Source organism: Rhinichthys klamathensis, unplaced genomic scaffold (assembly GCF_029890125.1).
Source record: "Rhinichthys klamathensis goyatoka isolate OS25496 unplaced genomic scaffold, OSU_Roscu_1.1 h1tg000098l_1, whole genome shotgun sequence".
Classification (NCBI taxonomy): domain Eukaryota; kingdom Metazoa; phylum Chordata; class Actinopteri; order Cypriniformes; family Leuciscidae; genus Rhinichthys; species Rhinichthys klamathensis.
Window position 1 is genome coordinate 4,080,160 of NW_026606637.1, and position 14,500 is coordinate 4,094,659.

The 14,500-nt window shown below is 38.8% G+C and overlaps 1 protein-coding gene across 1 annotated transcript; it reads left to right on the top strand.

Annotated features, from left to right (window-relative positions):
* The first annotated feature begins 1,033 nt into the window (after positions 1-1,033).
* txlng (taxilin gamma) lies at positions 1,034-14,172 on the top strand. Its single transcript, XM_056252720.1, has 9 exons — positions 1,034-1,110; positions 2,284-2,527; positions 2,682-2,773; positions 3,604-3,774; positions 5,845-6,039; positions 7,444-7,563; positions 10,154-10,321; positions 10,652-10,747; positions 13,224-14,172. The coding sequence occupies exons 1-9, from the start codon at positions 1,060-1,062 to the stop codon at positions 13,530-13,532; spliced, it is 1,446 nt and encodes a 481-aa protein (XP_056108695.1). The 5' UTR covers positions 1,034-1,059; the 3' UTR covers positions 13,533-14,172.
* The last annotated feature ends 328 nt before the right edge of the window (positions 14,173-14,500 follow it).

Here is a 14,500-nt window from a genome sequence, read left to right on the forward strand (position 1 = left end):
CTGGAGAAGTGCAGCCGGTAACGCACAGAAGGTCATGTCGCAGCATTCAAAAAAACATAATTGCTGAGTTGCTTACCTGCCTTCTCGCACATTCAGAATAAATGCGATAACTTAAAATTGTACAATTGTAACTTAATAAAAATCTTAATTTAAATAAAATCATATTAAAATTGCAATATCACTGTAATTAACTAATTAACTGTTGGGGTGCTTGCATGTGTTTACACTGTGTTTACGAAACCCCATTTGTCACACGGGTTTCTCATAACTGAAATGAAGGAAATTATTATTATGGAATTATATGAAGGTCTCTAAAAATACGACTTTTTAATTAAAAAAAAAAACTAAATGGTATATGGCTCAACTTGCCCATATGACATGTTAGGGGTAAGTTGAGCCAAGTCAAGAGCATGTTATGCATTCTAGTAAAATAAAGATTGATCAATTCACTTTGACAGGGAAAGCATTGAGATATAAAAAGTTTTTTAAAAATATATTAAAATATAATAAATTTCCATTCAAATCCCATTTTTGCAATCATAATTCATTCGTATTATGAAAATGGATGTTTGGTGTGTGTGTGTGTGTTCTTGTTTAACCAACACTGGGAGGACCAAATGTCCCCACAAAGATAGTAAAATGTGAAACATTTGAGATGCAGGAAGTTTTCTGTGATGGATAGGTTTAGGGTTAGTGAAAGAGGATAGAATACAGTTTGTGTACAGTATAAAAATCAGATTGTTTCAACCTTACATTTGGATTTATCTATCTATACCAATGCCCCATTTAAAGTCTGCAGCCCAAATAAAACCAACTTATTGCTATTTCCTGCATTTGGCTTAAATATAACGTTATAAATGCAGCCGGTAACGCACGCTGCACTTAAAGCATATGTCAAAATAAATTGACAAAATGAAATAGTAGCAAATTTAATGAATGGTTAGTTTTTTTTAATAAAGCTTTTTGTGTATATATAATAAATATGTTTGACTTGATTTTTATTTGTGTTCATCCAGTCTGATTTGCCTTTATTTTCACTTCTCAGTATTTCGTCACAACATGGCGACGCACTCAGATGCCAGGCTCGAATTAAACACTGAAAACACACAGGTACTGTACCTCAACCTGCTCATTGGTGAACATTTATTTCAGATATAACATCATTAACATGTCTAACGCTATGAAAGATTTGCTATACGGACAGGAAGGGAACCTGTCGCCATAAATGTGTGTTATTTACGAAGGAAGTAGCTTTAGCCCGCTAACCAGCAGACAAGCCAACTTAAAAAAGCACTTTCAACTTACGCTATCAAAATAGCAAGGCTAACCATTGCGATTTACAATAGCGACGTTTTTTTACTTTTAGCGCTGACATAAGAGTGACGGTATGGATTTTTATTTTGCATCAGTGATAAGATAATAAATGTGTTGAATGCACGCGCATGTGTGTGTTGAACAGGGTAAATGTGGAGTTAGCCTGAGGTTTACAGCTTTACTGATTTCACGACAGTATTATTTTTGGTGTTAATATTTTATCTGAGCTTTGATATCCTTAATAAATAGACATTTTAAACTCTCAACCCAGGGAAATTGATGAATATGAGGCTCGTTTGCCACTCATTTAGGGGTTTGGCTTGCCATAAGATTTAACATGAGAATAAATTATCTTTCTAAATAAACAATATAGACTGCTAGTATGTGTTAGGAAAGCTACGTATGCTTAAATACATGCTTGAATTTTAATAATTTCATATTCACAAATTTGTGGTGTATAATGCAATGGTCAGTGTTGACGCATTTTCTGTTGCACAGATTATTAGTTGGCACGTGCTTTGAATAAATGCCTCGTTGGTCTTCATGTCTTAACCCGTTCCCTCGAATTTAGCTTGTTCTGGTTATAATATAACTCTCTGGCTGTGGCTCAAAGTCAAACCCTTGTGAGGTGAGCTTCTTTTCAGACGTGTGAGATGCCCCCAAAATGCTGCCTATGTAGGGAGCTCACTGGGATTTGAGACAGCCAGATTCGCGTGTGGCTGCTCTCTGTGTGCAGGCTGTGCAGCACGTGTTCATCTGTCTGTTCCTGAATATACTGAGTTTGTTTGCACTTGGCTCTGTTTGCAATAAAAATCTTGGCCAATGTACTAGAACAGGCATCTTTGTATTGGATGCGCAATATGTCACTTAAATCAACTTAAATGCAGTGAGTCAGGGGTTAATGTCAGTGTTAGCTTGGTTAACTTAAATTAATCTCAAAAGGTTTTTTTTTTGCATTTACACCATCAGGGCACTAAAGTCATGGAGGAAATCATCGGGGTCTGCGGTTTAGAGGCCAGAGGACTCGTTGAAGGGAGCAGTTCACCTCTGGATGTGGAGACTCCATCCCAGGATAACATGGAAGATTTTGTGGGCCTGGTGAGCAGTGAGGAGGAAAGAGGGGAGACGCCAGGCAGGGAAGATAGCAACCCGGACCCCCTCGATCGGGAGTTGGGCCCTAACGCTGCGAAAACCAAGGACCATAAATCCTTCGGTTAGTATTCACCATTAAAGGAATGGTTCAGGTTTAATGCAATACATAAACAGGGCCCCAAATGACTTTAAGCCGTAGATTTTTTTTTAAGTTGTGATAGGATGACTGGTTTTAACAGGTTATTCTATGCATTATTCTTCCCTTGTTGTCATAGGCAAAGAGGTTTTGTTGCTGATGCAGGCACTTCATACTTTAGCCACCCCAGAAGAGAAACTTGCTGCCCTTTGTAAGAAATATGCAGACCTGGTATGTATTTGGGGTTAGAGAAATGATATTGCTCAACAATAGACATATTTCATAATTAATGTCTTTACAGAGAGGCTTCACTCAGAAAACAAAATTTGCAATCCAAACACGTATGATTTATTTTCTTCCTTCATTGAGGACAAAAGGAGATATTCAAAAGGAGATGCTCTTTTTTTTTTCTTTTCTTCATACAACAAAAGTGAAAAGGAAATAGCTGCACAAAGTATTATACAATTCATGTAGTATGAAATAGTAATAGTGACGTGCTGAAATGCATTTTTTTAGTGAAACAAAATGTAAGTTTTAATTTAGCTGAAAACTGAAAATAAAGGTTTGGTAATTAAATTTGGTCAATTGTGTCATTACATTTACATTTATGGATTTGGCAGATGATTTTATCCAAAGTGACTTGCGTTTAAGGTATACTATTTTTTTATCAGTTCATGCATTCCCTAGGAATCGAACCCATGACCTTGGCATTGCTAGCACCATGCTTTACTGTTTGAATTAGAGGAATCTTTTAATTGAATTTGGTATCGTGTTCAGGATATTGTGATCTCTGGTGATAAATTAAAAACTATTTTTTTTAGATACTTTTTTTTTTTTTTTACAAAAAAACTGGTCTTTACTGGTCGGCGCATTATTTTTGGTCCACGTTGCTGACATGTTTTGCTACTTTAGCTTTTCCTCATTGTGTGCATGAAATAGATGTTGAATCCTCATTGTGTGCATGAAATACATGTTGAAACAGTTAATTCATTTCTGCGGAATATTTTGGGTTGCTGAAATTTCAGTGCATGTCTAAATACTAATGTGTCTTCCTGGGACAGCTGGAGGAGAGTCGCAGCATGCAAAAACAGGTGAAGGTGTTGCAGAAGAAGCAGAACCAGGTGCTGAAGGAGAAGATCCACCTGCAGAGCGAGCACAGCAAGGCTGTCCTGGCACGCAGCAAACTGGAGAGTCTTTGCAGGGAGCTTCAGCGCCATAACAAGACCCTGAAGGTAGAGCCACCAGAGGTCATGCACATTTGATTTAAAGATTCATGTTGGCCTTAAGGCCGGGACACACCAAGCCAACGGTCAGCGAGCATCTGTCGGGCTAGTTTTTGCAGTGTGTTCTACACGTCCGCTTTCGTCAGGCTCAAGTCGGCGACAGTTTGCCTGATTCAGCATGTTGAATCTGCTTTGGGGCAATTGGTGAGTGGGAACTCTGATTGGATATTCAGTTTAGCGAACGAGTCAGTGCACGAGAATTAAAGGCCCACTGAAGTGCCTTAGAACGCGCAGTTTTGTATGATGCATTGACGTAATTTCCACTGAAAGAGGAAGCTAAGGTGGGACATATTGAATGGCTCCTCCCCCTTTTTAAATAGCCAATAGCGTTTAGTTTACCTCACAGACTGCAATTCGTACTTGACAGCACCATGGAGGCGAATCCGAGTGCTGATGATATGTTGGATTCAATAGTAGAGGTGTGAATAAATTCTAGCCATTTAATTCTTAACCAACGTACAGTTGGAAAACGTATTAAAACTCGAGCGTTTGAGCAACTGAACACACATCTCCAACCCGTATTGCTCCGTGACGTGTCAAAGATAGTGATGGGTCGGTCATGAACGATTCTTTAATATGACTCGGGACTACTGAGTTGTCTCAGAGAGTGATTTGTTAATTTTGTGTTGACCACGCATGCGTAACATCCTATAGGTTCTGTACTGGAAAGAGAAATGATTAGTTCACATCTCGAGTCTTCGGGTTCGGGTCCAAGCCTTTCGTTCTTCCTGTCAGTCCCATATATGCTGTCAGTACCGGAAAGACAAATGATTAGTTCACCTCTCAAGTCTTTGGGTGTGATTCTTCTGAGTCATTCGTTCTTTTGTCACGTGATGAACGAATGACTCGAACCCGAAGACTCATAATGTGAAATAATCCTGTATCCGGTACTACAGACTGCATAGCTCAGTTTATGAAGATGTCACAGGATAAACGAAAGATTCAGGAGGAGAGGTAAACTACTGCAAAGCTCAGTTTATGAGGATGTCACGGGATAAACGAACGACTTAGATCAGGAGGAGAGGTAAACTAACAGACTGCATAGCCTGAAGACCCAGATAAATGAATTAATCGTTTCTGTTTCTCATAATTTGGCCTTTTCCTTGCATTGCAATTTTTTTCTTCTAAATGGGATCAACATTTGATGTGTTTGAATTTGGCTATTAACATGTAACATTTTAAATACATTCTGCTGAAATGAACGAAATTACTCGAAAAAAGATTTGTTCATTTTGATGAACGAGATTCAAAGATCTGAGTCAGTAAAATGATCCGAACTTCCCACTACTAGTCAAAGATCGCTTAGTTTGGCCAGGTGGTATTTATAGCATAGGGGGCGGGACGCTTTAGATTCTAGAGAGCATTTGATTGGACAGAAGATGTGATTAGAAGCTGAAGTCTGCGGCGATGTCATAAAAATACATAATCCATTTTAGCAGAAGTGAGAGACTGTAAGTTTTGAATGCTTATATCTCCTAAATGTGAATTTTGTCATTGTTTTGGAACACACCAGCTTATTCATAACCTTAAAGCTAACATATTCATACTACAAGCTAAAAAAAAATCATTTTGATTTCAGGGGGCCTTTAAAGCAAAAGAGAGCAAGTAAGTCAAGACGGCACAGGCAGAAGGCTGATCTATTGTTATGTTAACCTACCCGAGCATTCCAAAACACTAATATTTTCATAACAACATGAACTGCTTAAAATGTAGAAAGTTATCAATATAACTGATATTCAAAATGGTAAACAAGCGCTGCTTTGTTTACGTTTCGTATATCATCATGGATGTCCTTGTGGACTGTATTGATACCTGCTGATATAGACGCGGAGGCTCAGAAAGCAAGTGCTAGTTTGCAGTCGGCTGCAGTCTGTGCTGTGTGTTTAAGCGCAGCTTTTTGGTCCAGACGCAGCCGACACGAGGCGACAACACCGTTGGTTTTTCAAAATTGCTAGTTCTTTGAAGTCGGTTTGGTGTGTCCCAGGCTTAAGTTTAACCAGATAACCATTGTGACAACAGGAGGAGAACGCTCAGCGGTTCAGGGAGTACGAGGAGCGGCGCAAGGAGGCGACGTTGCACTTCCAGATGACGCTGAATGAGATTGAGGCCCAGATGGAGCAGCACAACTTGCATAACAGCAAACTGCGGCAGGAGAACATGGAGCTGGCTGAGAAACTCAAGAAGCTCATTGAGCAGTACGAGCTCCGGGAGGAGGTGAGGCAACATCTGTCAAATATGTAAAATGACTGTATTGCTTTGGTTAAGTCCTCAGAGAATTATGAGGTGCAGAGGTTTCATTTGTTCTGTACTCTGTAAATGTTGAGGTGTTTTATTCATTCATATTGCTTCTGAGATATGACATTTTAGTAGTCATGGCTGGTTGGGTTGGTGGACACGTGACAGCCAAGAATATTTGCTGCTGTTTCATTTCATGGTTTTACATTATATTTGCTTAATTCTAAACGTGTTCCTCAGACATGCAGTGTCCTCAGAGATGTTTTGCGTGTTGAGCTCGTTCCAAATGTGCAACCTCAAATTAAATCATTATGAAGTAGCTGGTTCACTGAATAAACGCATAATCACATCTATGTATGCAGGATTATGCGTAACGTACATTGTCTGTGATTTTATTTGATCAAAAATACAGTAAAAACATTAATATTGTCCAAAATATTGTTTTCAACATTTATAATAAGAACCATTATTAATAAAGCAGAAAATCAGCATATTATAATGATGTCTGAAGGATCATGTGGCACTGAAGACTGGAGTAATGATGATATAAATTCAGCTTTGCTATCACAGGAATAAATGTCATTTTAAAGTGTATTAAAATAATAAAAGTTATTTTAAATTCTAATAATATATTTATCACAATATTACACAGCAGCTTTAAGAAATATAGATTATTCCAAACTTTTAACAGGTAGTGCATATGATCACTTTATCGGGCTTTAATGTGGATTCAGAAACTTGTGAGTTTATAAAAAATAAAAATAATATTTTAAAATTGGTCATGGTGTTTCAGGCTTTGAGTAACAGCTGAGCATATTTTTTTAAAGGGGACCTGTTATGCAAAATTCATATCAACTGACCATCTGCATGCGCACTCTAGTTTCATTACTGAACTAGATATTTGCACTATGAATCAGTGTGTTTATGATTACAGTAAATTAAAAATATAGATGCAAGCAGCAATTAACAGGGTTCAAGTGTTTTAAGCATAATTATGCAAAAAAAGTATAAAGTTTTATTTAGCAAGCCTGTAACCACCTACATTATAGATGGAAAAGACCATTTACAGCAAATACAGGCAATTCACTAAGGAAATATGTTTTTAACAGTTATAGCGCCACCTATGGTCCGATCTCATTGGCTTTTGCATTTCGCACTTGAACCCCTAAAAATCCCTACAAAAACAATAGTTTTAGCGCATTGCGTTTGAACCCCTAATTATATGACAACAAATACTAGTTTGCAGGATCAAGCAGCATAATGGACTGTTTTTCTATAGCTAAAATATCTAGAAATGGATGGGTCTGGAATCCTTGCACATCTTTTGAAGATTTTTTTGATGTTTTGAAGAATAATGTGAATGTGACATTTGTCTCTACCCAGCACATCGACAAGGTGTTCAAACACAAGGAACTGCAACAGCAGCTGGTGGATGCTAAACTCCAGCGGACGGCTGAACTGATGCGAGAGGTGGAGGAGAAACAGCAGAGAGAAAGAGAGTTTGTGAGTATCCTTGTAATAATCCTAATCCTGTTTTTGAGCTGGGCTTAATCCTGAAGGATTGGTACTTCAAACCAAGGAGATCTATAATATGTGGGTAAAGCTATCCTTTAGCATTCCCATTCATAACAAGGGCAGTTGCTTGGTTGGTGTGAAACCACCTGATGTATGGGTCCTATGGGACATGAAATCTGGCATGTTTGCTCACGTCTGCAACCAAGTTTATTTGAGCCAATCATCTAAGCTATAAATACCATGTGACTAGCGCTGCACAAATTATCGCAATGAAACCGCACACGATTTGGCAAAGGCTGCGATTATTTTATGCGCAGTTTGTCAGTGCAGTGCGGCTGATCGGTAGTAAATGCTGCTCCATCTGAAAGCCAGAGGGCGTCTCACGCAGACTCTCCAAATATGTGCCGCTGCAGAAGTAGATAACGCACATCATTCCAGGAAATCCCTATCATCGCTGTAGCTGAATAAACAGAAGATTGAAACGCTTTGATTAAACATGACTAATAAACACACGACTGCCTTATTCTGTGTAGAAAGCCACATCATCTCACAGAAGGATGCTCAACTGTCGTTATGAAGTGATTTTGGAGTAAAAGCATGTTATTAAATGTTGTCTTTTGTTGGACAAGAGGTTTATTTATGCTTCTCATGTTTGGAAAAATGTTTGACGCATGTTGCTTTTTCAAATGCACGTTATAAGTAGGGGTGGGAATCTCTAGGCACCTCACGATTCGATTCGATTACGATTCAGAGGGCTGCGATTCGATGCTAAATCGATTATCAGAATCTTTTTTTTTGTGTGTGTGTGACTATAAATACTTTGCTTTAAAAGTACAAAGTAATGACCCATAAAGAATTAACGTACAATATATTTTATTAACATTGCAAAGAACCAACAGGAAAATACATGTGTGTCTGAACTAGCAGCAGCATATTTGTAGTAAATTAATAATATAACAACGACCGGTAACGTTACAGCCGAGTGTTTTTCCTCCTCTGGCTGGAAACGTGTCATATGGCTTCTCATATGTGTCTTGTTTCCGAAATATTTTAGTTTTACTCTACAAAGCTTACAACTAGTGTGGCTCTTGTCCAGCTCCTTTCCCCCTTCAACTTCAGAAGCCAAAATATTTCCACACGTCAGCTTTTAACGAGGAGGGTGTTTGGATTTGGCGCTCAGCCATCGCGTCCGCGTCTGTTATGTGCACGCCACAGACGGTCCGGCCACTGCACTTCCGCGCTTCAGAGTTCCGTCTTTCGCGTTCCGTCAATATTACGTTATTATAAATATATATCTAAATTTTTTTTTTTTTTTTTTGAAAATCGATTTTTGACAATTGTGAATCGATTCAGAATCGTCCACATCCGCATCGCGATGCATCTAAGAATCGATTTTTTCCCCCACCCCTAGTTATAAGTGACTCAAACTCAGTGCTTTTAGATGGAGCAGGGTTTACAGAGCCGTACATCAATGACAAGCTGCCGTTAAATAATAATTGCAGCCTTTGCGATTTCAAAATCACAATAAGCCAAATCGGTTTAAGTGCGATAACATGGAAATTGCGATTAATCGTGCAGCCCTACATGTGACTAAACAGTAGGGTTGGGAATCAAAAATCGATTCCAATTCTGTAGGTCAGGAATTAGATAATTGTTATAAAACTTTCATTTTGATTGCTCTTATCGATTACTTTGTGTGCATTTTAATATGACTTTAAACCATTCAAGCGCAAGACGACCCGTGCGCTGTTTTCTGTGCTGCACACATATCCAAAAACGTGCACACAAAAAGCCACCTCTCATACTGTATAATGCGCGATACTCAACTGAGTTTTCTTCCCTTTCTTTCTTTTTTGCACTCGAATGGACAAATACACACACAAATATCAAAATATTCCCGTAACAGTCGGTTATGTCTTGAGTGAACATAAACAGTTGATAAAGAAAACGCATGTGTAACAGTATATTGGATCCATGCAGCTCTTAAAGTGACAGCAGCCTCAAATTCCTGCTGCCATCTCTATAATAACGTTAATCAAAAAACAAAAGACAATATTCACTCGCTGTTCTTGACTGATTTTATAAGTGAAATGTACATAACAAATATAGTTATAAAATTGTTCAGTGTTATTTTACATTTGAACAGTTTCTGTACCTGAATACCTGCAAATCTTAAAACACTGTTTATTTTAAGTGTTTGTTCAGTTGTATTTATCTGTGCGATTGCTAATTTGTTTATTTGTTCTTTTTTAGTTACTGAGTGTTTACTTGTCTTTTAATAATGCTTGAAATTTATATTAGTTAGGCTAGTTGTTTTTGCTATGATATTTTTAAACCGTAGGCCAAAGTTCCTTGTGGAAGTGTTCTTTAGACTTGATATTGCAATAAGACTTAGAATAAATCTGAATGATATCCGAGTTTTCTTTTTTCTTTTACTTTATTGCAATCGAAATTGGGTGTGTATATATAAGAATCGGAATCGTTAAAATTCAAACGATACCCAACCCTACTAATCACTCTTGACTCCAGGAAAATTGTCATCATAATGCTGATTGGTTGATCTATATTCTCTGTTCAGCTTCTGAAGGATGCGACTGAGTCGAGACATAAATGTGAGCTGATGAAGGAGCAGGAGCATCAGTTAAAGCAGCAGCTCACTCTGTACATGGACAAGTTTGAGGAGTTTCAGACCACCCTCGCCAAAAGCAACGAGGTCTTCACCACCTTCCGACAGGAGATGGAGAAAGTGAGTGTGCAGGAAGTGTGAAGTCTCAGCAGAAGTCTCTTGTGCTCACCAAGGCTCCATTTATTTGATAAAAAATACAGTAAAAACAGTAATACAGTAATATTGTCAAAAAACAACAACAGTTGAGCTACTTTATTTTGTGAAAACTGCTACATTTAATTTGTTTCTACATTTTCACATTATTCCAAACATAAAGCTTTTGGACAATGAAGTGATAAGTACTTACTGTTTAAAAGACAATCAAAGGAAAGCTTGAAAAATATGACGTTATAATTATCTGTATGGAAAGGCGTGGTTTGCATAACAATTTTATTTTCTGTGACTGATCAGATGACAAAGAAGATCAAGAAGCTTGAGAAGGAGACCACGCTATGGAGGACCAAATGGGAGACTAACAACCAGACTCTACTGCAGATGGCAGAAGAGGTGAGAGGAATAATAGAGCTGGTGTGTTTTTTTAAAACACACAGCATTTACTAAAGGTTTGTGTTCAGGGAACCGGCGAACGTTAAACATAACTTTAATAATAAAATAAACATAAAGAACAAAACGAAAGTAAAGCACCAGCAGGAGCTCCTCATGGACCACTGCAGCATTAACTAAAATAAAGCACCAACATAAAGCCCAGGCCTGGTCCTCTCTCCTCCTCCACTGTCGTCACTCCTCCTTTTATCCTTCCCTAGCTCCTCCATGGGACTCGAGACCGGTGTGGTGCGCAGGTGACGCTCATTAGCAATCGCGCCACCGACCTCACACCATTCCCACCAGAGTATGTGAGCGGAGTGGAGCGGCAACAATTTTCCCTCCCCGCTCCAAGCATTTAATAATCACTCCGCTCCAGCTTCGCTCCGGGTTCACCATTTACCGCTCCACTCCTCGCTCACTGATAACACCGCTCCGTCTTCGTTCCCCAAGGAAATTGCAAATAAAGTACTTAAAGCTGCAGTAGGGAGTTTTGAGAAAACGTTGACTTAGCCTGAAAATTTGAACAAGCACAACTTACAGGTCCCACCCCCTTGGCTCTCTGCTGCACTACAGTCCTCCCTCCACAGCTCGTCCTCCACAGCGGAGCCTGTCGTGAACGCGCAGGCTAGTAAACAGGGCCACCGATAACAGCGGATAAAAAGTTATATGGCACACTCACTAATAGGGACTAAACATCAATAATATGCTTTACATTGACTATGGCCTGCCCATACTTTGACTACAAACTTGGTCCTCAAATCATTATGTATTTTCCAATAGCCTACATGTAACTTTATAACGTTGCACTCTTTCTATAAGTTATAAATAGCTAGTAAGATAACGTTAATATAACGGTAACTAACGTTACAGTATGTAAGTAATTATTCTAGCGATATATAATGCTAGATAAGGTGTGCTCGTACATTATTTCAGCAACATGACAAGCCAGTGAATTAGCAGGTTTCAATTGTTGCTTAGCAGAGTGCGTGACATTTTATCTACATGTTACGCGGCTAGAGTTTTGACACCGAGTCAATGGGCTCTGTGTAATTCTTTCTTTTTCGCTTGTTTATCGTCATCGGTCTTTTTCCTTTTACCTCTTTGTTTTATGAGCAGGTGTCACTCGAGAATTGGCAGTTTAGGTTGTTTCTCCGTCATAAGCACAGCTGCAGCACGCCGGCAATCTTGAGTTTGAACGACGGCTCGCTCTGTGCAAGAGAGGGGTGTGATCAGCGCGTACACGAGTGTGACTGACACTGCTAAGACACTCCTCTCGGCTCTGATTGGTTGTTTCTGACCGGGAGCGTGTATTTCTTGCAAATGGCAATAGGACCACTGGGAGGAGCCAGAGGAGCTTGATTTTTACACAGATTATCTGTCTCATATTCTACTGTCAGGACATAATGACAGTTTTAGCAAATACATGTTTTCAAAAGTTACCTACAGCAGCTTTAAGTATGCTTTAAAATCTCACAAAATTTCTCCTCGTCATAATATATAGGCATATTAAATAAATAAAATAAAGAACAACATTAGGAGAATAGTTGCAATGTGGTTTATTGGATAGTGTGCAAACTTTTCCTATGACATGCTATGCTTATTACAGGTTATCAGCATTATAAGTTAAATATCATTGCTGCTTTTTGCAGAGCACATTTTGTTTGAAGAAAATAAGTACGTTTTCATCAGTTATTTTATCTACGGGTCGCTACATTTCTTACAGATTTCTGCTCATTCGAAATCAAATACCGACAGTACTTTAAGATTACATTTGTTTGAATGCAATGCATTAGTGAGAAAGCGAGGTCTGTTTAAAATGTGCTTTCACCCGATCCAGCCCGATCTCATGAAAGTGCGTATCTATTGCACACGTTTTTATTTCTCGTACCATTTATATGGCAAAAATAGTTTTTGCTTGCATAGCCCATGATAAGCAGTTTTCGCGTGCATACAATACGCACTTTATGGCAAGAACGCACTTCAAACCCATTACCCTAACCAAGGGGTTTAGTGAGTTTCATTTGCACGCAAAAACTATTTTTTGGCATATAAATGGCACGAGAAATAAAATTCGTGCTATAGATACGCACTTTCATGAGATCGTGTTGCCCGATCATATTCAGTAGGCTTGATAATTATAACCTCCCGCTGTCACACGATCCTTCAGAAATCATTCTGATATGCTGATTTTCTGATCAAGAAACATTTCTTATTTTTATCGATGTTGAAAACAGTTGTGCTGATTAATGTTTATGTGGAAAACATGATTTAGTTTTTTTCAGGATTTTTTGATGAATAGAAAGTTCAAAAGAGCTAGGTATATTCGTAATTAATTGGTTTGATCTTTTGCAACATTAATAAATGTTTACGGTCCCTTTTGATCAATTTAATGTGCACTTGCTGATTGCTGAAATTGCTACTTTCATTTGTCTCGTAGAAAACAGTGCGAGACAAGAATTACAAGGCCCTCCAAGGCAAACTGGAGCGTCTGGAGAAGCTTTGCAGGGCCCTGCAGAGAGAACGCAACGACCTGAACCAGAAACTCCTGGCCCTTCAGGGCCCAGCGAAAGATCCTGAGGAAGAAGGTACAGGGCCTCCTGACCCCCAGCCACAGGTGCTCTCCAACCCAGAGATGGAGAGAGAGGTGGAGGGAGAGACGGAGGGTTTGGTGCCTGAAACAGAGAAACTTGGGCTTCAGCCTGAGGAATCAGGCACCACCTCATCCAGACAACTCATTGACGACTGAGCCTGGCCTTCTGGTGCCCTTTCTTTTCTTTTTTTTCTTTGTGGAGGTATATATTTTTGTCTAACAATTATTATCATAAAATTTGTGAGAAAAAAGCAGGACATTAGTGAAGACGCTGACTGCTCTATACGTTGGCAATCGAGCACTTTTTACTCCCTGTTTTCTATCACATTGTATTTTCGTAGGAAATGGTCATGTGGTCCAAGACGGCCACCATGCAGCTTTGTTTCGTATATTTTTTTTTTCTTTTTTCTCCACCCCCGCCTCCCCAATCTGTTTCCAGCCCTTTCCTGTTCAGCTGTGCTGTGGTTGCACATCTTTCGTTTCTCTTTAATAAAATGTAGCTCTTCGCTCTGACCTCTAGAATCTGAATAAATCATTTTAGATGCATATAATGTTTAACATTGCTATTTTAAAATAACCGTACATAGTCAACTAGCCAGTCCAGTTCTAGCTGACCAGATAACATTGAGACTGGAAAAACAGGGCATTAATAATAGAGGAGAGATACATTAACACACACTTACCTTCTCATTGGCACTTTGAGTCAGAGCCAAGACTTGTCCATAACAAGTCACGCTTCTATTGCTTTGACTAAAATGGACATGAAATGGACTTTAAAGGATGATACATGTCTTATGTAAGAGAGGGGTCAAGACTTCTTCTCACTGCCTGTGACTGGTTTTCATATGAGAATCTGATTAAGGGCTAGTTTGGCTTTGTAAAAGGCTGCTACATCTCCAACAATTATGTGAAATACTTGGACAGGGTCAAACGGTCTCACTGAAAGTTCTACGGTAGGGACTTTTTTGTTGTATGACAGATGAAGAGAAACGCATTACCAACAGAAAATGTAAAGTGCCACGTGCATTTATATTACATTAAAATTCACTTCAACTTTGCAAACCCATTTATTTAAGAAACAGGGTAGGTTTTATTGAATCAGGGTATCCAAGCCACTTCAAGCC

Excerpts from the sequence above, each read along its gene's own strand:
- txlng (XM_056252720.1), top strand. The coding sequence starts at position 1,060 with ATGGCGACGCACTCAGATGCCAGGCTCGAATTAAACACTGAAAACACA. Across the intron at positions 1,111-2,283 it reads TAAACACTGAAAACACACAG|GGCACTAAAGTCATGGAGGA; the intron begins GTACTGTACCTC and ends TTACACCATCAG. Across the intron at positions 3,775-5,844 it reads GCCATAACAAGACCCTGAAG|GAGGAGAACGCTCAGCGGTT; the intron begins GTAGAGCCACCA and ends TTGTGACAACAG.